The sequence below is a fragment of the Heterodontus francisci genome, chromosome 26 (genome assembly GCF_036365525.1).
Source record: "Heterodontus francisci isolate sHetFra1 chromosome 26, sHetFra1.hap1, whole genome shotgun sequence".
Classification (NCBI taxonomy): Eukaryota; Metazoa; Chordata; class Chondrichthyes; order Heterodontiformes; family Heterodontidae; genus Heterodontus; species Heterodontus francisci.
Genome location: NC_090396.1, coordinates 23,756,902 through 23,778,578, shown reverse-complemented (window position 1 = coordinate 23,778,578; position 21,677 = coordinate 23,756,902). Strand labels below are relative to the sequence as shown.

Genomic DNA, 21,677 nt, shown 5'->3' with positions numbered 1-21,677 from the left:
ATTCTTAAAGTGCATACAGGAGAGCTTTTGAGCCCGTATATAGAAAGTCCTACAAGAGAAGGGGCAGTACTGGACCTAATCTTAGGGAATGAAGCTGGACAAGTGGTAGAAGTGTCAGTGGGGGAGCATTTCATGGATAGTGATCATAACTCTTAAGATTTGAGGTGATTGTGGAAAAGGGCAAAGGCAGATCAGAAATAAAGGTACTGAATTGGGCAAGGCCGATTTCAGTATGATAAAACAGGATCTGGCCAAAGTAGACTGGGAGCAACTACTTGTAGGAAAGTCTACATCAGACCAGTGGGATTCATTCAAGAGGAAATAGTGAGAGTTCAGGGCCAACATGTACCCATTAAGGTGAAGGGTAGGACCAACGAGTTCAAGGAACCCTGGATGTCCAGGGATATAGAGGATTGGATCGGGGGGAAAAAAAAGAGGCTTATGGCAGATTCAGACGGCTGAAAACAGCGGAGGCCCTAGAGGAGTATAGAAAGGGGGGTACTTTTATATAAAAAAAAAAGTAATTTAGAAGAGCGAAGAGGGGGCATGAAAAAACACTGGCGGGCAAGATAAAGAAAAATCCTAAGGCATTTTATAAGTATATTAAGGGCAAGAGGATAAGCAGGGAAAAAGTAGGGCCATTTAAGGACTAAAGTGGCAATCTGTGTGTGGAGCCGGAGGATATAGGTGAGGTTTTAAATGATCACTTTTCATCTGCCTTCACTATGGAGAAGGACGATGCAGGTATAGAGATCAAGGAAGGGGATTGTGATATACTTGATCAAATTAGTATTGAAAGGGAGGAAGTATTAGCTGTTTTAGCAGGCTTAAAAATGGATAAATCCCCAGGCCCAGATGAGATATATCCCAGGCTGTCATGTGAGGCAAGGGAGGAGATAGCAGGGGCTCTGACACAAATTTTCAAATCCTCCCTGGCCACAGGAGAGGTGCCAGAGGACTGGAGGACAGCAAATGTGGTACCATTATTCAAGAAGAGTAGCAAGGATAAACCAGGTAATTACAGGTTGGTGAGTCTAACATCAGTGGTTGGGAAACTGTTGGAAAAATTTCTGAGGGACAGGATTAATCTCCACTTGGAGAGGCAGGCATTAATCAGGGATAGTCAGCATGGCTTTGTTAGGGGAGATCGTGTCTAACTTGATTGAATTTTTCGAGGAGGTGACTAGATGTGTAGATGAGGGTAAAGCAGTTGATGGATTTCAGTCAGGCTCTGATAAGGTTCAGCATGGGAGATTGGTTAAAAAGGTAAGAGCTCATGGGACCCAGAGCAATTTGGGAAATTGGATCCAAAATTGGCTTAGTGGCAGGAGGCAAAGGGTAATGGTCGAGGGTTGTTTCTGCTAGTGGAAGCCTGTGACCAGTGGTGTACCACAGGGATCGGGGCTGGGACCCTTGCTGTTTGTAGTGTACATTAATGATTTAGACGTGAATATAGGAGGTATGATCAGTAAGTTTGCAGATGACACCAAAATTGGTGGTGTCGTAAATAGTGAGGAGGAAAGCCTTGGATTACAGGATGATATAGATGGGCGGAGCAGTGGTAATTGGAATTTAATCCTGAGAAGCGTGAGGTGATGTATTTTGGGAGGGCTAACAAGGCAAGGGAATATGCAGTGGATGGTAGGACCCTAGGAAGGACAGAGGGTCAGAGGGACCTTGGTGTACTTGTCCATAGATCACTGAAGGCAGCAGCACGAGTAGATAAGGTGGTTAGGAAGGCATATGGGATACTTACCTTTATTAGCCGAGGCATCGAATATAAGAGCAGGGAGGTTATGATGGAGCTGTATAAAATGCTAGTTAGGCCACAGCTGGAGTACAGTGTGCAGTTCTGGTCACCACACTATAGGAAGGATGTGATTGCACTGGAGAGGGTGCAGAGGAGATTCCCCAGGATGTTGCCTGGTCTGGAGCATTTCAGCTATGAAGAGAGACTGGATAGGCTAGGGTTGTTTTCCTTAGAGCAGAGAAGGCTGAGGGGGAGACCTGACAGAGGTATACAAAACTATGAGGGGCATTGATAGATTAGATAGGAAGAAACTTTTTCCCTTTAGTGGAGGGGTCAATAACCAGGGGGCATAGATTTAAGGTAAGGGGCAGGAAGTTTCGAGGGGATTTGAGGAAAACCTGGAAGCTCGAATGCACTGCTTGAAGAGGTGGTAGAGGCAGGAACCATCACAACATTTAACAAGTATTGAGGTGAGCAGTTGAAACACCGTAGCATACAAGGCTATGGGCCAAGTGCTGGAAAATGGGATTAGGATAGGTAAGTGCATGATGGCCGGCACAGACACGATGGGCCAGAGGGCCTGTTTCTGTGCTGTATGACTCTGACTCTATGACTACATTCTGCCAACAGTATTCCATTTTCCAACTTCTAGGTTGAAGTTACTTCCAAAATTGTGCCGAGGTTTACACCACTTGGAGCTGTGTGAATTAGGCAGTCTTGTTGCTTAAAATAAAGCTTCCAATTCTGGCTTTATAGTAAAACTTTGTAATTAAATTTTGAAAAGCAAGAGTATTATCAGTATACAGTTTACATAGCAGTAGTTCTACAAAGCATGAGACAATTCTGCATCACTTTTTCTCCTCATTTAGCTTGCCCCACATCGCAAAGTGATTGGGATTTGGGTTCAAATTTTACTTCCAATGAAAAACTGGCTGTTAACAATGATTTTAGTCTCTTTAATTTTGGTTCTTTTGTATATGGATTTAAAACTTTATTTCAAGGAAAATTGCAATTTAAATGTACTAAAGCCTGGAGATCTTTAAATAGCTTCTTCCTGGTTCACTTGCTGATGTAAGGTATTGACATACTTGATCAGATCAATCTCTTTGAACTACTGTGATCTGTATGATGAGGCCCAAGTTTTATGTGGGAATTGTGTTTCTAAACAAGATCAAGCCAATAAAGTTAGCAATTTTTAATTAAAAATTGACCATGATACCAGGAAATCCGAAAACTCCCAAAATATCTCTCCAGTGCACTTTTGTTCTATCTCTACCTTGAACCCTTTACATTTCAAATATTGGTGATGGCAATTATTCCAAATTGGTTTGTGGGTCCAAGAAAAATTATCTGTTATTTTATAATGACTTCTTTAAAGATTGTAGGATTTTACATACTTTTATACCCAGTAATTGGAACAATTATCAGTATCTAGCAATGATTTTAGCTAAATTGTTTGGGCCAGGCAGTTATAGAAATTAATTTTAACTGTAGTTACTACTCATTTTATCTCATTGCAGAAGGGAAGATTTGCAAGTAGATAAGTAACTTTGACCAGTGCTCATCTGCATCCAGTAGGTAGAGCAGATTGACTCGGTGAAATATCCTGCTGGTTGTTGTTTTTATTTCTTCCACCCCTTCTTTCTGTTGTCTAGCCATACTGTTTGTGTTCACAAACAAGGTGGCTGAATTTGGCAATTTGTCGATCCGGGGATGGGAAAAGAGAAGTTGAATGGGAGTTTCTGCCAAGTCTGCAATTTGAACCTCTTCTAACATGCTGGTGAGGGGAGGTACAGGATGGAGAGGGAGATGCAAGTCTTGTGCTTTGTAAAACAACTGAGTTTTTTTGTAATTGTTTAAAAACAAATATATAAGTTGAAGGAAGAGATTAGTGCTATTTTGCAGAGGATTCAAAAGCTCCATAGTTTGAGTTTATACAGTGAGCAGCTGAGCCATACACACCAGGAAGAAACCAGGTATAATCATCCCTGGTCTTTTGAGTTTTTAAAAAAACTAGTAAATCAACAAACACAAAAATCTAATGACCTTTGAAGAGTCCAGCTTCTTTTTCCATCTTAAAGCAATTTAATTAATGGTAGGGGACCATCCCTGGTTCAATGAGGAGTGTAGGGGAGCACAGCAGGAGCAGAATCAAGCATACTTAAAACTGAAGTGCCAATCTGGTGCAGCTACAACACAGGATGATATGTGTGCTAAACAGCTGAAGCAGCATGCTACAGACAGAGCTAAGTGATCCCACAGCCAACAGATCACATTAAAGCTCTGGAGTTCTGCCACATCCAGCTGTGAGTGCTTGGTTGGTGAAACAACTAACCGGAGGAGGAGGCACCACAAACATGCCCATCCTCAATGGTGTGGGAGCCCAGCACATCAGCGCAAAAGACCAGGCTGAAGCATTTGTAACCATCTTCAGCCAGAAGTGCCGAGTGGATGATTCATCTCAGCCGCCGCCTCCTCCTCCTGAGGTTCCTACTATTCTCGATGCTAATCTTCAGCCAATATGATTCAGTCCATGTGATATCAAGAAATGGCTGAAGGCACTGGATACAGCAACGGCTGTGTAACCTGACAACATCACGGCTGCAGTACTGAAAACTCGTGCACCAGAACTAGCCAAGCTGTTTCAGTGCAGCTACAACACTGGCATTTACCCAACAATGCAGAAAATTGCCCATGTATGTCCTGTCTACAAAAAGCAGGACATATCCAATCCAGCCAGTTACCACTCCATCAGGCTACACTCTTATTGGCAAAGTGATGGAAGGTGTCGTTGACTTTGCTATCAAGTGACAGTGACACTTACTCAACAACTTGCTCACACTCAGCTCCAGACCTCATTACAGCCTTGGTCCAAAAATGGACAAACGAGCTGAATTCAAGAGGTGAGGTGAGAGTGACTGCCCTTGACATCAATGCAGCTTTTGATCGTGTGGCATCAAGGAACCCTAGCAAAATTTGAAATAAATGGAATTGGGGCAAACTCTCCACTGGTTGGAGTCATGCCTAGCTCAATGGAAGATGGTTGTGGTTGTTTGAGGCCAATCGTCTTAGCCCCCGGTTATCGCTGCAGGAGTGCATCAGTGTAGTGCCCTAGGCCCAACCACCTTCAACTGCTTCATCAATGACTTTTCCCCCCAACATAATGTCAGAAGTGAGGATATTTGCTGACAATTGCACAGTGCTCAGTTCCATTTGCTGCTATTCAGATACTGACGCAGTCCATGCCTGCATGCAGCAAGACCTGGACAACATTCAGACTTGGACTGATAAGTGACAAGTAATATTTGTACCACACAGCTGCCAGGCAAAGACCATCTCCAACAAGAGAGGCACAATGGCGCAGTGGTTAGCACCGCAGCCTCACAGCTCCAGCGACCCGGGTTCAATTCTGGGTACTGCCTGTGTGGAGTTTACAAGTTATGCGTGGGTTTCCTCCGGGTGCTCCGGTTTCCTCCCACAGCCAAATGACTTGCAGGTTGATAGGTAAATTGGCCATTATAAATTGCCACTAGTATAGGTAGGTGGTAGGGAAATATAGGGACAGGTGGGGATGTGGTAGGAATATGGGATTAGTGTAGGATTAGTATAAATGGGTGGTTAATGGTCGGCACAGACTCGGTGGGCCGAAGGGCCTGTTTCAGTGCTGTATCTCTATATATTAAAAAAAAGAGAGTTTCTAACCATCACCCCTTGACATTCAGTGGCATTATCATCACTGAATCCCTACCATCAATATCCTGGGGGTTACCATTGATCAGAAACTTAACTGGACCAGCCATATAAATACAGCAGCTACAAGAGCAGGTCAGAGGCTGGGAATTCTCTCGTGGGTGACTTGCCTCCTGACTCTCCGATGCCTGCCCATCATCTACAAGGCACAAGTCAGGAGTGTGATAGAATACTCTCTACTTGCCTGGATGAGTGTAGCTCCAACAACACTAAAGAAGCTCGACACCATCCAGGGCAAAGCAGTCCGTTTGATCTGAACCCCATCCGCCACTTAAATATTCACTCGCTCCACCGCTGGTGCACAGTGGTAGCAGTGTGTACCATCTACAAGATGCACTGCAGCAACTCGCCAAGGCTCTTTTCAATAGTACCTTCCAAACCCGCAATCTCTACTACCTGGAACACCACCACCTGCAAGTTCCCCTCCAAGCCACACACCATCCTGATTTTGGAACTATATCGCCGTTCCTTCTCTGTCACTGGGTCAAAATCCTGGAACTCAACAGCACTGCTGGTGTACCTACACCTGATGGACTGTAGCACTTCAAGAACGCAGCTCACCACCACCTTCTCCAGGGCAATTAATGCTGGACCTTGCTACCAACGCTTGCCTCCCATGAACAAATTTAAAAAAGAACTTCAGTATGTAATTTAAAAAAATACATGTTTAAAGAGATACAGCACTGAAACACCGGCCCCCCGCGTCTGTGCCGACCAAGAACCACCCATTTATACTAACCCTACAGTAATCCCATATTCCCTACCACCTACTTACACGAGAGGCAATTTACAATGGGCAATTTACCTATCACCTGCAAGTCTTTGGCGGTGGGAGGAAACCGGAGCACCCGGCGAAAACCCACGCGGTCACCGGGAGAACTTGCAAACTCCGCACAGGCAGTACCCAGAATTGAACCCAGGTCCTTGGAGCTATGAGGCTGCGGTGCTCGCCACTTCGCCGCCCATATCCATCAAATAATTAAATTATTAATGGCTGTGCTTATTTAAAATTTGTGTGCCCCTGATTTTTCTCCTATTTTAAGCTGCAAATATCTACTTAAAAGCAACAGGCAAAGACGTTAAATCCAGGCTTTAATGACGCTTTTGAGTAAATCGCAACTGCATTATTGTGGAATGCTTGTTTCACTGGTTGGACTGTTGAGCTAACATTACTGACTCTAAGCTTAATGTTGCCAATTAGTTATGGCATTGCAAATGAACAGAATTCATCAGATTACCCTGTATTCAGAAAAATTGTACTGAATAGAGTTTTTTCTTCGAAAAAGTTTCTACAGTCTAGTTGCATTCCATATCCTTTTTACGTATTTATGTAGCAAGGTTTGAAATTTGATTTTTTTTTTAACCTACATTTCTAATAGATTATTTCCTTCACGTTCAGTGGAGAAGAATTACTGAATAATACAGCACAGAAGGAACCCATTCAATTCATCCTGTCTGTGCTGGCCTTATGGCAGAGCTATTCAATTAGTCCCACTCCCTGTTCTTATGAAGACATGAGTGCACACTTCCTAAGTAGCCATAAGCCAAGTAGAATTAGTAACTTCAACGCAAATAAGATGTTCTTAAGGAGACTCTAAACAAATGTATCCACCAGGATAGATTATATTTATCCCAGAATGCTGAGATAAGGGAGAAGATTTGTAATGAATGGACAGTAATTGAGGGAATTGGTAAACACTGGGGAGGTACCAGTAGATTGGAAATGGGCCAACATGATTCCCATTTCAAAAAGGTTAACAAAGCAGATGAGACATGAGGGAGACTTTCACGTTCTGCTAAAAACTCCTCTTTGAAGAGGTAACATGATATCTAGCATCAGAGGATTGAGCTTTGAGGAAAGGCTGGACAATCTTGGCTTTTCAACCTTTTGAAGGCAACATTTGAGAGCTGACCTTGTATCAGACTGTGGAAGGAAAATTTAGGTCTGATGTCAAAAAATTCTTCAGTATGTTTAACACTTGGAATGGGCTTCTGGTTAGGGTCGAGGAGGTAAAAATTGCAGCATTATTGAATGCCAGGATGGGGTAAACTGTAGGCCCTTGCTGAAGGATGACAAAATTAGCTGAGTGGCTTTTATCCGTATACATCACGACCATCAACCGGAAGGGATTATGGAACATCCTCCTCATATTTGGCTGCCGGAGAAATTCGTTACCATCCTCCGCTTGCTGCACGATAACATGCAAGTTGTAATTCTTGCCAACGGATCTGTCACGGACCCAATCAGAGTGCGAGCTGGGGCCAAGAAAGGCTGTGTCATCGCATCAACGCTCTTTTCTATCTTCCTCGCTGCAACATTCCACCTCATCTCCATGAAACACCCTGCCGGAGTAGATCTCCTCTACAGGATGAGCGGGAAACTATTTAACCTATGTCGCCTCCAGTCCAGAACCAAGGTCTCCCCGACCTCTGTCATTGAGCTTCAGCACGCTGATGACGCTTGTGTGTGCGCACATTCAGAGGCCGAGCTTCAAGCCCTCGTCGATGTGTTCACTGAGGCGTATGAAAGAATGGGCCTTAAGCTAAACATCCAGAAGACTAAGGTCCTCTACCAGCCTGCTGCCGCAGCGCAACACTGCCCCCCCCCCCCGACTATCAAGATCCATGGTGAACCACTGGACAATGTGGATCACTTCTTATACCTTGGCAGCCTCCTCTCAGCAAAGGCAGACATCAACACCTCCAGTGTGACAGTGCAGCCTTTGGATCATCTGAGGAAGAGAGTTTTTGATATCAAAGATCTCAAACCTGGCACCAAGCTCGTGGACTACAGCTCTGCAGTGTTACCTGCCCTCCTGTATGCATCGGAAACATGGACACTGTGCAGAAGACATCTCAAAGCCCTGGACAGAGATCACCAGCGGTGCTTCCGCAAGATCTCACCTATTTAGTGGCAGGACAGGCATGTCCTTTCTCAGGCCAGCATCCCCAGTATCGAGAACACTGGTCATGGCTAGTCTGTTACGTTGGGCGGGCCACGTCATCTACATACCTGACACAAGACTCCCAAAACCAGCTTTCTACTCTGAGCTCCGTCAAGGCAAGAGGCTACCAGGAGGACAGAGGAAATGCGACAAGGATGTCCTTAAAGCCTCCCTGAAAAATGTGACCTCTCCACTGATTTGTGGGAATCCCTTGTCAGAGACCGCCCAAAATGGAGGAGAAGCATCCGCGATGGTGCCAGCCAGTTCGAACAGTGCCGACATACACAGGCAGCGACTAAGTGCAAACAGCGGAAGGAGCGTTCAGAAATTCCAGCATCCCATTCACTCGCCTCATCATCAAACACCACCTGCCCACCTGTGGCAGATTGTGCGGATCCAGGGTTGGTCTGTATAGTCACCTAAAGGACCCACAACCCTAGAGTGGAAGAAAGTCCTGTCTGAGAAGAATATTGAAGTGTGTTTGTTTCTGTTTGTGCTGGACAGCCTCTGATACCTATCCAAATGATTTTGAGCCTGGACAGGGTGTGTGTGACTGTTTGCCCAAGTGACATCACAATTTGTTTCAGCTGAAAAAGCATTCAGTTTGTGTTTTGTAACTGCAGTGTTTATAATCCATTTCTTTGCCTTTTTTAGTTTTATGCTTGGCTAATGTAGATTGTTTATCAGATTTGTTTATGGTTGAATATCTGTTCATACTGTAAAATTGAGGTTGGAAAATGTTCATAATGGCTTGTTTTTGCTGCTTTTCATTATAGGCTAAACCTATCTACGGAGGCTGGTTGTGTTTGGCACCTGAAGGCACAGATTTTGAAAATCCAATGCAGAGATCTAGGGTAAGCTAGTCTCCTATGTGTATAACTTCTAGACTGGTGCTGAAGTTTTTTAAAAAATTGTTTTTAATCTGTATCTACAATTTTTCTAAATATCTTTGAAAATTATGTTAGGGTTGGAATTTCTTAAATGGACATTGCAAAGTTTATAGGCCCTGACAAAATCACAGCTCTGGTACTGTAAACCTGTGCTTCAGAACTAGCTGGGTCTCTAGTGGAAGCGTTCCAGTACAACTACAACACTCACATTAGTGTGGAAAATTGTCCAGGTAGGTCCTGTCCACCGTGAGTACAACAAATCCAACTGGGCTAGTTACTGCCCTACCGGCCCAATCATCAGCAAATTGATTGATGGAATTGTTATCAATGCTATCAAGGTCCACTTACTGATCAATTACTTACTGATGCTCAGTTTAGTTCCGCTATGAACACTCTGCTCTGGACCTAATTACAATCTTGGTCCAAATGTAGACACAAAATCTGAATTTTAGATGTGATTTAGAGATGAGGTGAGAGTGACACCAAAGCAGCATTCAACTAAGGGTGGCTCCAAGGAACCCTAGTAAAAATGAAGTGAATGGCGATGGAGAAAAATTCTCCAGCGTTGTACCTGGAAGATTGTTGTGGTTGTTGGAGGCCAATCTCAGTCCCAGAGCATCACCTGAAGGAGTTCCTGAGAGCAGTGTCTTAGGCCAGACAATCTCCCGCTGCTTCATCAGTGATCTTCCCTCCATTATAAGGTTAGAAGTGGGGTTCATGATTGCACCATGTTGAGCTCCATGAACAATTCCTCAGACAATGAAACAGTTCAAACTCTTGATTCAGGAATTGTCACCTTGAATTGGAAAACTGCCAAAATCACTTATTTAAGAAGGGTAGGAGAGATTAACTCAAATTTGTAGGCATATTAGTCTAACATAAGTTTGGGGAAGTCAGAGTCTGTGATTAGGGGCTGAATGCCTGAGCATTTGGACAAATATGAGCTAATTGGAGAGCAAGCAAGGATTTGTAAAGGGTACATCATGTCTAACGAACATAGTTGATTTTTTTAATGGAAGTAGCAAATGTGATAGGTAAGGGAATGTCTATTGATGTTTATATAGAATTCCAGAAGGAATTTGACCAAGTTCTACATAAGAGACTATTAACAAAAATGAGCGCACATGAAAGTGGAGGCTTGGTTTGGATAGGGAATTAGTTAGGTAGGATACAGAAAATAGGGATAACGGGTATGTATTCCGCTTGGCAGGATGTGACTCTGGTGTCCCCTAGGAATCTGCACTGGGGTCTCAGTTATTCAGTCTATTTATAAATTATTTGGATGAAGGAATAGAGGGCTGTGTATCCAAGTTTGCTGACACCATAAAGTTAAATGGTGCAGTAAATAGTATAGATGGGAGCAGACATTATCTGCCTGATTAAGCCCATGAGTAAAATTGTGGCAGATTAAGTTTATTGTGGTAAAGTATAAGGGGGTCCACTTTACACCCAAGAAAGATAGATCTGAGTATGTTCGATATGGTGAGAATCTTGGAATGTTGGATAAGCAGAAAAATTTAGTACAGAAATCAGTAAAAGATAGTGGACAGGTACAAAAAAATAATTAAAAAGGCTAATGGAATGGCCTATGTCTCGAGGGCTGGAATACAAAGGGGTGGAAGTTGTTACAGCTGTACAGAGCTCTGGTTAATCCCTATCTGGAGGACTGCATTCAGTTCTGGGTCCTGCACCTCCAGAAAATGTATTATTTTGGTTGGGGCTGCAGCACAGATTCACCAGAATGATACTGGGCCTATAAAGATGAAATTATGAGGACAGGTTGCATAGATTAGGCCTTGTATTCCCTTGCATATGGAAGATTAATGTATGATCTAATTGAAGTGATTAAACTGATTTGAAGGATTTAATGGGGTAGCTTTTTCTGATGTGCGTTCAGAATGAGGGTCCATAACCTTAAAATTAGAACTAGGCTGGTCAGGGGTGAGGTTAGAAAATACTTCTTTTCACAGAGGAGAGTGGACATCTGAAATCTTCCCCAAAAAGCTGTTGAGGCGAGCGGTCAACTGAAAATTTTGAAACTGAGATTGATAGATTTTTGCTGGGCAAAAATGTTAAGCGTTACGAGCCAAGGCAGATGGAGGTGAGATGCAGAACAGCCATGATTTAGTTGTATGGTGGAACAGATTTGAGGGGCTGAATGGCCTACTTCTGTTTCGATTGTTCTTTCCTATGTTTCAAGATCTGGACAACATGCAGGCTTGGCCTGATGAAGTGGCAAGAAACACAAGTGCCAAGCAATGAACATCTTTAGCAAGAGGGTGCTTAACCACCTCTCCTTGACATGCAACGGCATTACCATTGCTGATGGTACCACGTCAGTATTTTGGCGTTATTAATGATTAGAAACTCAACTGGACCAGTCATAAATGTGGTAATTAGAGCAGGTGAGGGGTGGACATTGTATGGTGAATGGCTCACCCTCTGGACTTGCCAAAGCCTCTCCATTGCCTACCAGGCACAAATCAGGAGTGAGATGGACTACTGTTCACTTGTCTGGATGAGTGCATCTGCAACAACACCTGAAACTCAATACCATCCAGGATAAAGCAACACACCTGATCAGGACCTCCTATTGGCTGAAACAACCACCGCTTCACCATCAGATATCGCGGCTGCCATGTATGCTATCTGCAAGATGCAGCAGCTACCATGTATATTATCTACAAGATGCAGTGTAGCGTCTCACCAAGGCCTCTTGAACGCCATCTCCCAAACCTGCGACCTCTACTACCTAGGACAAGGACAGCAGATGCATGGAAACATCACCACATTTAAATTCCTCTCCACTTCACACACCATCCTGACTTCGTCATTACTTCATTATTGCTGGATCAAAATCCTGGAGCTTCCTACCTAACAGCATTGTAGAAGCACTATCACCACATAGCCATTAGCAATTCATGAAAGTCGCCACTGTCAACTTCTCAAGGAAAGCTAGGCATGGATAATAAATGCCAGCCTTTCCAGTAATGTCCACATATCCAATAATTTTTTTTTTTTTAGAAAAGCTGTGATAGCCCATATTCCCTCATGGATACCTTTCTTCGTTGCTTCCTTTAAGTGGTGTTCCACATGGAGGATTTATCAGGTATTGCAGGTAGGAACAGTAATCAGGGGGTTTCCTGAGCCTCATTAGACTTGAAGCCATGAGGCATCATGAGGTCCAAAGTGAATGTTATGTCTGTGCTGCATACATCTCTTACCCCCATCGAGATAGACCTGCTCCGCCATGGGACAGCATATACCCAGGAATGGTTTTTGAGGAGTTTGCGGTTTTGGCTGATGGATGTCAAGGCTGCTGTTCGGCTCATCTGTGGGTCAGCTCACCCAGCGTGAAGGCACCACTCCAAGTGTTACTAACATTACCGGACTTCGCAGGATCAATTTTGTTGTAATTGCTTCAGTCTTTTTTCCTAATTTCCTGTTTGGTCACCAAGTCCATCCTCCTATGCAATTGCTGTACAGCTGAGTGGCTAGTTAGGCTACATCCATGACCATTGAGAGTCACGTACAAGCCAGATGAGATCGCTGACAGGTTCTGTTCCCTGTTACCTGAAGACATCAGTGAACTGTTGGGTTTTTATAAGAAAATGACAGTTTTAGTGATTTGTTTCCCTGCCTTTCCACCCCCCCCCCCCACCTCACCAGATGCATTGAATTCAATTATACAGCTTCCTATGATGGGCTTTGAGCTCAGTGCCCCTGGATTGCTAGTCTAGGACCGTAATGTCTATGTTACTATTGTGTTTTGCTGAAACTCTGAGCGCAGATTTTACCAGCGATTTTATTTTCAATGTTAATCCATAAAGAGCTTCAAAAATTGGGTGCATTTTTACATAGATACAAAATGTTCTCAAATATCCTGCACTGCACAGCATACACTGATGACCTATTAATTAAGATTATGCTATATTAATGACTGGGGATGGAGCTTGCTCTGTCTGATTATTAAATACCTTGTGATGCAGCTGCATGTTTTAGAATTTTAGTTCTCATTCTTCCCTACCCCACCAGAAGGTAATGACTTATGCAGTGTATGGTTCTAAAGGAACTGGCAGAGCTCCAATACCTTTATCCAAGTTACCATTCTTCATTTTTACAGCTGGCTATTAAACTGGAGGTAATGCCTGAGCCTGTCCAGAAAACAGGAAGAATATTTTAGACTTTCTCTCTCTCTTTTTCAACTTCCTTCACTGTCACCCCAGCTGAGAAGAGCATGCTTTGAGTTGATTTGGAGTTCAACCTAAAAATTTCCTAGTTTCTGTGGCTCAGCATTGCAACTTTAGGGGTGTTGACATGTCGAGCAATGGAGAACCCTCCCCACCCCCCCCCCACAATTATTATGCACAACACTCTCTAAAGCTTAAGTTAGGTTGTAGTGATAGCAGTCTTCGATCACTTATGATTTAAGAAATTAAAACTTTAATAAAACTTTTATAAAAAAGGAGCACTTTAGACTATTTTGTGGTAGCTTAATGAATATACTTTAAGGGTAAGTGGAACATTTGACTTTTGCTGCTTTGCTGGTTGAGTCTGAAGTAACATTTTTTCAGACGTGGTTAAAGGAGATTTTCATAGTCTTAAAACTTTCTTTTGTATTAGGACTTTAGATCCCATGGTCAGACAGGTTTCTCAATCTTTGGGTTTGTGTCATGGGCTCTTTCTGGCAAGTAGTATGTATGGAATCATTTCAGTTTTAACACAGATCCTCAAAAAAGAACAATATTTAAAACTTGGAAGCACTTTTGTAACAATAGTCTCAGAATAAGGGGTAGACTATTGCGAGGAGGAGCGATTTCTTCACTGCGAGGGTGGTGAATTTTTGAGCTTCCACAGCTCTCTGGAAGAGAATTCCAATCATTTGAGCATGCTCAAGATCAAAATCGATAGATATCTGGATACTAATGACATCAAGGGATATGGGGATAGTGTGGGAAAGTGGTGTTGAGGTAGATGATCAGCCATGATCCAACTGAATGGTGAAGCAGTCTCAACGGGCTGAAATGGCCTAATCCTGCTTCTATGTTCCTGTACTGCTCTCCTCTAATTAGGTGCTTATATAATACTGCATGGTCAGCTTCAGAACGCTTACTGTAATAAGTAATAAATTAACATTTGCTGCGGCCAATTCTGGTCGTCTTTGTGTTCAGGAATTACATTAACAATTCAAATTTTTTGAAGTATATTTTGATCAAAAAAGTGCAAATGTTTAATCTGTCCTAAACTGAAGTACAGAATCTGGACAAAATTCTATAATGTACGGTTTACTGTTTGTACTTTAGTAATTTTTTAATTGCTAGAGTCTAGTTCTCCCAATGGCTACTTCGATAATTGCATTGATTAGTACACAACTGAGCCATACAGGGAAAAAAGTAGTTTTTTTTTTTTTTGCTTCTACCACCTCCCTTGCCAAAAGTTCTACAGTGATCAGGCTGAGATTGGGAACTTTGTGTGAGGAATTGCAGGAATAGAGTAGCATTCGATAATTGTTTGATTCAGCAAATGAGTTGCATAAACATCCTACTCACATTGTATTTTTCCAAACTGTACTTATCTTCCTGCCTCCATGCATGACTTCAGTGCATGAATACATGCTTCAGATGGTGTAAAAGAATGGGTAGGTCTATGAATGTGCTTAAACCTGTTTTGTAAACGTAGGGCAAAAGTAACTGGATCAGAATGTCAATTCTAGTGTAAGTGGATGAGTTCTATTTTCTGGGCACCGCAAGCTACCATAGATGAACTAACCTAATACTTTGGTCAGCTCACCCAACGTGAAGGCCCCACTCAGTGTTACTGACGTTACCGGACTTCACAAACAATCCATTTAAGTGGGGTGTCTTCTCATGGAGTACCTTTGTTGTCTGTGACATCAGGATATCCAAAAACCCTTCCTCACCAGAAATACTTATGAAATGTAGTTAATGTTGTAGTGTAGGGTAACATGACAGCTAATTTGCACGCACACGGATCCCACAAACAAATAATTTATTTGTGATGTTGGCTGAAGAATAAATGTTGGCCAGGACACCAGGAAAAGTCCCCTATATTTAAAAGCAAAATACTGTGGATGCTGGAAATACTCAGCAGGTCTGGCAGCATCTGTGGAGAGAGAAGCAGAGTTAACGTTTCAGGTCAGTGACCCTTCTTCAGAATTGGCTGATATAAAAAATGTAAAAGGTTATAAGCAAGTAAAGTGGGGGTGGGGCAAGAGATAACAAAAGAGAAGGTGTTGATAAGACAAGGTCACAGAATAGCTGACCAGAAGGTCATGGAGCAAAGGCAAACAGTATGTTCATGATGTGCTGGAAGACAAAACATTAGCACAGATAGGGTGTTAATGGACTAAAAACTGAACAGCCGCAAGTACAAACATGGAAAAAAAAGTAGGTAGTCACAAACTGAACAAACTAAGATAAACACAAAAAAAAACTTTAAAAAAAAAGAATGGGGGGCCCATCATGCTCTGAAATTATTGAACTCTATGTTCAGTCCTGCAGGCTGTAGCGTGCCTAATCGGTAAATGAGATGCTGTTCCTCAAGCTTGTGTTGATATTCACTGGAACACTGCAGTAATCCCAGGACAGAGATGTGAGCAGGGGGGTGTGTGGAAATGGCCAGCAACCGGAAGTTCGGGCTCATGCTTCCCAAGTTCCCTGTTCTTTGAAAAAGCCATCAGATCTTTTAAACCTGAGGGGGTTTAATTTCTTATCTGAAGGACAGCACCTCTGACAGTACAGCACTCCCTCAGCGTTGCACTGAAGTGTCCGATTATGTGTTCAAGTCTCTAGAATAACAGAGTATAGGCTGATTCCTTAAATCATAGGAGCAAGAGGAAGTCAGTCACTCCTCAAGCCTGTTCTGCCATTCAGTGAGATCATGGCTGATCTATACTCTAATTCCATCTATGCACCCACTCTGGCTGCATATCCCTTTATACACTTGGCTAGCAAAAATGTATTGATCTCTGATTTAAAATTATCTTGATTGTTAAGGTTATACTGTTTACCTCTACTAACCTTTGTGTGAAGTGTTTCCTAACTTTCCTGAATGGTGGGTACCTTCCCTTGTAATAGACTTTTCCACCAGGGGAAAAAGTTTCTTTCTATCTACCCAATCAATTCCTTTCAAAATCCTAAACCTCAAATCACATCACCCCTTTGCCTTCAATTCACTATTGTTTAGTTATCCACTGTGCCGTAGTAGAAATGTTAGCTGTGTGCTGTCTCTCTTTTTGACCCCCCTAATTCACATTGCCTGTATTCTAACTAGGGTAATAGTTTCATGAATAAAAGCAAAATACTTCAGATGCTGAAAATATGAAATAAAAACAAAAAATGCTGGAAATACTCAGCAGGTCTGGCAGCATCTGTGGGGAGAGAAGCAGAGTTAACATTTTCAGGTCACTGACCTTTCATCAGGTCAGTTCTGATGAAAGATCACTGACCTGAACCATTAACTCTGCTTCTCTCGCCACAGATGCTGCCAGACCTGCTGAGTATTTCCAGCATTTTTTGATTTTATGATAGTTTCATGAATTATTTGTAGAAATCCATAACACTTGCAAAGCAGTGCAGATACTGAAATGTTCTTCATAGAAAATCTGCAGTTAGTTGTGAATCTCAAGTTCCATTTGGATTATGTTTATTTGAGTTGAACTTTGAAATACCAATCATAGACTTGCAACAATGTCAGCTGTATAGGGTTTACACTGCTTTAATTGATGGCAGAGGAGCTCTGAATAGAAGTGAGGCTTTTTGTTTGGATAGCATTTCAGGAGAAATTTCCAGATGAAAAAGTAAAGCGACTAATTCAGAGGAAGGCAACAACATTGTTTTTGGATTTTAGATAATTGAAGAGAAGCTCAATTTATCTCATCAGCAAAATAAAGGAAAGCATCTTTTAAGTTTTTAAAATGATGAGGAGCAGTATGTTGTACAAAACTAGGATCAAAGCTCAGGCCATCATTATAAACTGAAGAAGCCATTAACTAAACTCAGTGTAACTTCATACTTGGATTGATATTTGACTTCTAAAATAGACTGAACTAAACCTGCTTGATGCTGCCTCAGAAGCATTCGAAGAGATTTGGCTTAATTCCAAATTCAGTAGAATTAGGAAGGGACGTGAACTTGGGTAGGAAAAAAAAATGGCCTTTTTGGGTACTGAGGTAGGACTTGGATAGTGGAATGAGCGAGATGAAATTCTTATAATGGGGAATTAAATAGTTGTTTGGGGGGAAAAAAACTCAGGTGCTGTCTTTCAGATGAGACATTAAACCCCCTCAGGTGGTTACAAAAGATCTGATGGCTTTTTCAAAGAACAGGGAACTTGGGAAGCATGACTCCGAGCTTCCGGTTGCTTGCCATTTCAAAACACCCCTCTGCACTCATGTTCACATCTCTGTCCTGGGATTGCTGCAGTGTTCCAGTGAATATCAACGCAAGCTTGAGGAACAGCATCAGGGATGGCAACAGGGTGGGATTAGACTCGTATTGGTGCCATCTGGGTCAAATAACCTGTTGTGCTTTAACGTTCTATGATTTTTAGCAAGTGGTGTGGAGGTTTTAAAAAAAAAGTCTGTCTTTTTTATAAAGTCATGGAATTTGTTCACTGTGCAAAATAAAGGTAAATTTTAACTAGAAGTATGATTTTAGGAGAATCTGTTGCACACAAGTTAAGAATTCCATTAAAAATTACTACATTTGTCCCAGTGAGGGGTGAGAGATAATTTAATTTCTTAAAAGTTGAAGTTGACTCTCAATGACTAATTTTAGTAACAAAATCTGAGGGACTACTTGGTATGAACTTTGTACTTATAATATACAAGTAGAAGTGGTATTTCTCATCCGTCATTTCTCCGCACATTTTTGCAAAAATAATTTGTAAATACAAAAGACAAGATATTGAATATAAGGCAATGGTTCCGTTTATTTCAAGGGAATAATTCTGATAGCTGTTGACAAAAATTATCTGATCCCAATAAAAGCTCACTTTTTGTCCTGGTTGACCACCTTTTCCCTTGAGTGAGATTTCTATTTCTATAATGTAATTGTCATCTTGTCTTGGGTCTTCGACACCTGCAGAGAGACTTGGTTATCTACTGCAAGGCAACTGGCATTAAAATGTGCGCTAGTGCAGCCCAGAATGACTTCCTCTGTGACAGCAGCAAATATAAGATCCAGGATATTTAACATGACTCAAACAGAAGTAATCTATATTTATATATTTTTAAGTATACAAAATAGTTTCCCATGGGAAGTGATTCAATTAGAAGTGTCGAACAAAATTGTTGCAAGTGTTCAGTTTGTAATTCTTCTCTACTCCTCTGCTCCAACCTCTAGAAATGGCAGCGCAGATTCTTTGTGTTATATGAACATGGCTGTCTACGTTATGCCTTGGATGAATCGGTAAGTAATGTTTTCTTCATTAATGACCTGGCTTTAGGGATCTGTTTGCAATATGCTATGTCTTTAAAAGCAATCAGTCAGATAGTTTGTCCTTAAATAAAATGGATTCCAAGCTGTTTCAATACTTTTTTTGAAATGGCAGTTCTTTTCCATTTAATTCAGAAGTTGTTTTGCTATCAATTTAACATTGTTAAAATGTGAAGTGTTTTGAATGTGAATGTGTTGTACTATACTTAAAGGGGTAGCTTTTCTACTGAATTGTTAACTAATCCCAAGCATTAGAAAGAGAGAAGGCTGCTTGTTTGCAATTTTACAACAGGGAAACTTGCGCACACACAACTAACAATGAGATGATTCATGGCTACTAATATATTTGTCATTTTAATGCTTAAGGTTATGCTTGTGTATCAATACAGAAATGATTTGATGTATGCACCTTATTGTCTCTTAATCTCAGTCATAGAAAATCATTTTTTAAAACTACTTGTGCTTTTGTTAAAATTTGATATTTCCATTGTGTTGAAAATAGTGCAATATGAGTTGTAACCTGTAACTTGAAGACATTTTTCATTGTCCTAAGTTATCATTAGTTGGGTTTGAAAGGGTGGCTTTGAGTTAAACTGAGAATGAAGAGGGGTAGTATAAACTAAATTGTGCAATAATAAATGTAGGAACAGAGAGACTTAGTTCATGTACGCAAACCTTTGAAGGTGGCCGAACAAGTGGATAAGGCTTTTTTTTTAAAAAAAGGCGCATAGGATCCATGGCTTCATAAATAGAAGTATAGAGTACAAAAGCAGAGAACTTGTGCTGAATCTTTATAAATCACTGGTTAGGCCTCAGCTGGGGTACTGTGGCCACTACATTTTAGGAAGGTTGCCAAGGCCTTGGAGAGGGTGCAGAGGAGATTACAAGAATGTTACCAGGGGTGAGGAACTTCAGTTTGAGGAGACTAGAGAAGCTGGGATTGTTCTCCTTAGAACAGAGAATTTAAGAGATTTAATCGAAGTGTAAAAATTATGAAGGGTTTTGATAGACTAAATAAAAAGAAACAAGTTTCTACTGGCAAGAAGTGACTATAGGACGTGGATTTAAGATAATTGGCAAAAGAACCAGAAGGGAGATGAGAAGTTTTTTAATGCAGAGTTACCATGATCTGGAATGTACTGCCTGAAAGGGGGGTGGAAGCAGATTCAGTGATGATTTTCAAAAGCTAATTGCTTGTTTACTTGAAAAGGAAGAATTTACAGGACAAGAGAAAGTTCCCCTTCCCTGTTCTAACTGGATATGTCTTTCAAAGAGCCAGTAGAGTAATGGGGAAAATGGTCCCCTTCTGTGCTGTATGCCTAATTATGTTGCTGTGCATGTGAGCGTTTAAGTAAAAAGAAAGATAGATTAGAACAGTGCATCAATAAAGATGAAGTTGTGATGTTGATTTCACATAGTATAAAAGTTATGACACACTTTGTTACTGGAATTGGCCATCACTCTAGTCCATCTGCTTCAATGGGTGCTTGGAGCTCAGGGTCATTGCCTGACAAGTGGACTGTAACACCGCACCAGACAGCATGACAAAAAAAGGAAAGAAGGTACCAGCGCTTCGTTTTGTAAGCTAGAACGTCAGAACTATGTGTCCTGGCCTGTCGGAAGACCTTACACAAATCAACGATTCTCGGAAGACCGACATCATTAACAACGAGTTCAGCAGACTCAATGTGGACATTGCAGCTCTTCAGGAGCCATGCCTCCCTGCGAGCGGATCTCTAAGAGAGCAAGCCTACACCTTCTTCTGGCAGGGTAGGGATCCTGAAGAACCAAGACAGCATGGAGTGGGCTTCGCCATCAGAAACTCTTTGCTCAGCATGATAGAGCCACCTTCAAATGGCTGGGAACGCATACTGTCCATCCGACTGCTCACCACCTCTGGTCCAGTACACCTACTCGGCATCTATGCTCCAACACTCTTCTCCCCACCTGAAGCGAAAGACCAGTTCTACAAGGAACTCCATAATATCATTAGTAGCATCCCCATTACCAAACATCTGTTCCTGCTGGCGCACTTTTAATGCCAGGGTTGGGGCCGACCATGACTCATAGCCCTCCTGCTTTGGGTGCTATGGCATTGGAAGGATGAATGAGAATGGGCAGAGACTGCTTGAGTTGTCTACCTATCATAACCTCTGCATCACCAACTCGTTCTTTCATACTAAACCCTGTCACCAGGTTTCTTGGAGGCACCTAAGATCACGTCATTGGCACCAGCTGGACCTCATCGTCACAAGGCGAGCCTCTATTAAACAGCATTCAAATCACATGCAGCTTCCACAGTGCTGAGTGCGACACCAACCGCTCCCTGGTGTGCAGCAAGGTTAGACTCAAACCAACGATGCTGCATCACTCCAAGCAGAAGGGCCGCCCGCGCATCAACACTAGCAGAATTTCTTATCCACAGTTGTTACATAAGTTTCTAAATTCACTTGAAAAAGCCCTTCAAAACACTCCTACAGGGAATGCAGAGACCAAGTGGGCCCACATCAGAGACGCCATCTATAACTCAGCTATGACCACCTATGGCCAACGTGTGAAGCAGAATGCAGACTGGTTTCAATCTCACTTTGAAGAGCTGGAACCTGTCATAGCTGCTAAGCGCATTGCACCGTTGAACAGCCCCCAGCGAGTTAACATCCGTAGCACTTAAAGCAGCCAGAGGCGCTGCACAATGAACAGGCAGGCGCTGTGCAAATGACTACTGGCAACACCTATGCAGTCATATTCAGCTGGCCTCCGACACCGGAAACATCAGAGGAATGTATGATGGCATTAAGAGAGCTTTTGGGCCAACCATCAAGAAGATCGCACCCCCCCCCCCCCACCCCCAACTCAAATCTAAATCGGGGGACACAATCACTGA

At 42.2% G+C, this 21,677-nt stretch overlaps 1 protein-coding gene across 5 annotated transcripts in view; it reads left to right on the top strand.

The window, feature by feature from the left end:
• Window positions 1-21,677, top strand: part of mprip (myosin phosphatase Rho interacting protein) — a 533,204-nt gene that overhangs the window by 58,841 nt on the left and 452,686 nt on the right. For all 5 annotated transcript variants that reach the window (XM_068057934.1, XM_068057930.1, XM_068057933.1 and 2 more), the window contains 2 exons: window positions 9,222-9,299; window positions 18,701-18,766. In XM_068057934.1, coding sequence (XP_067914035.1) covers window positions 9,222-9,299; window positions 18,701-18,766 — 144 coding nt within the window. The remainder of the gene's footprint in view (window positions 1-9,221; window positions 9,300-18,700; window positions 18,767-21,677) is intronic.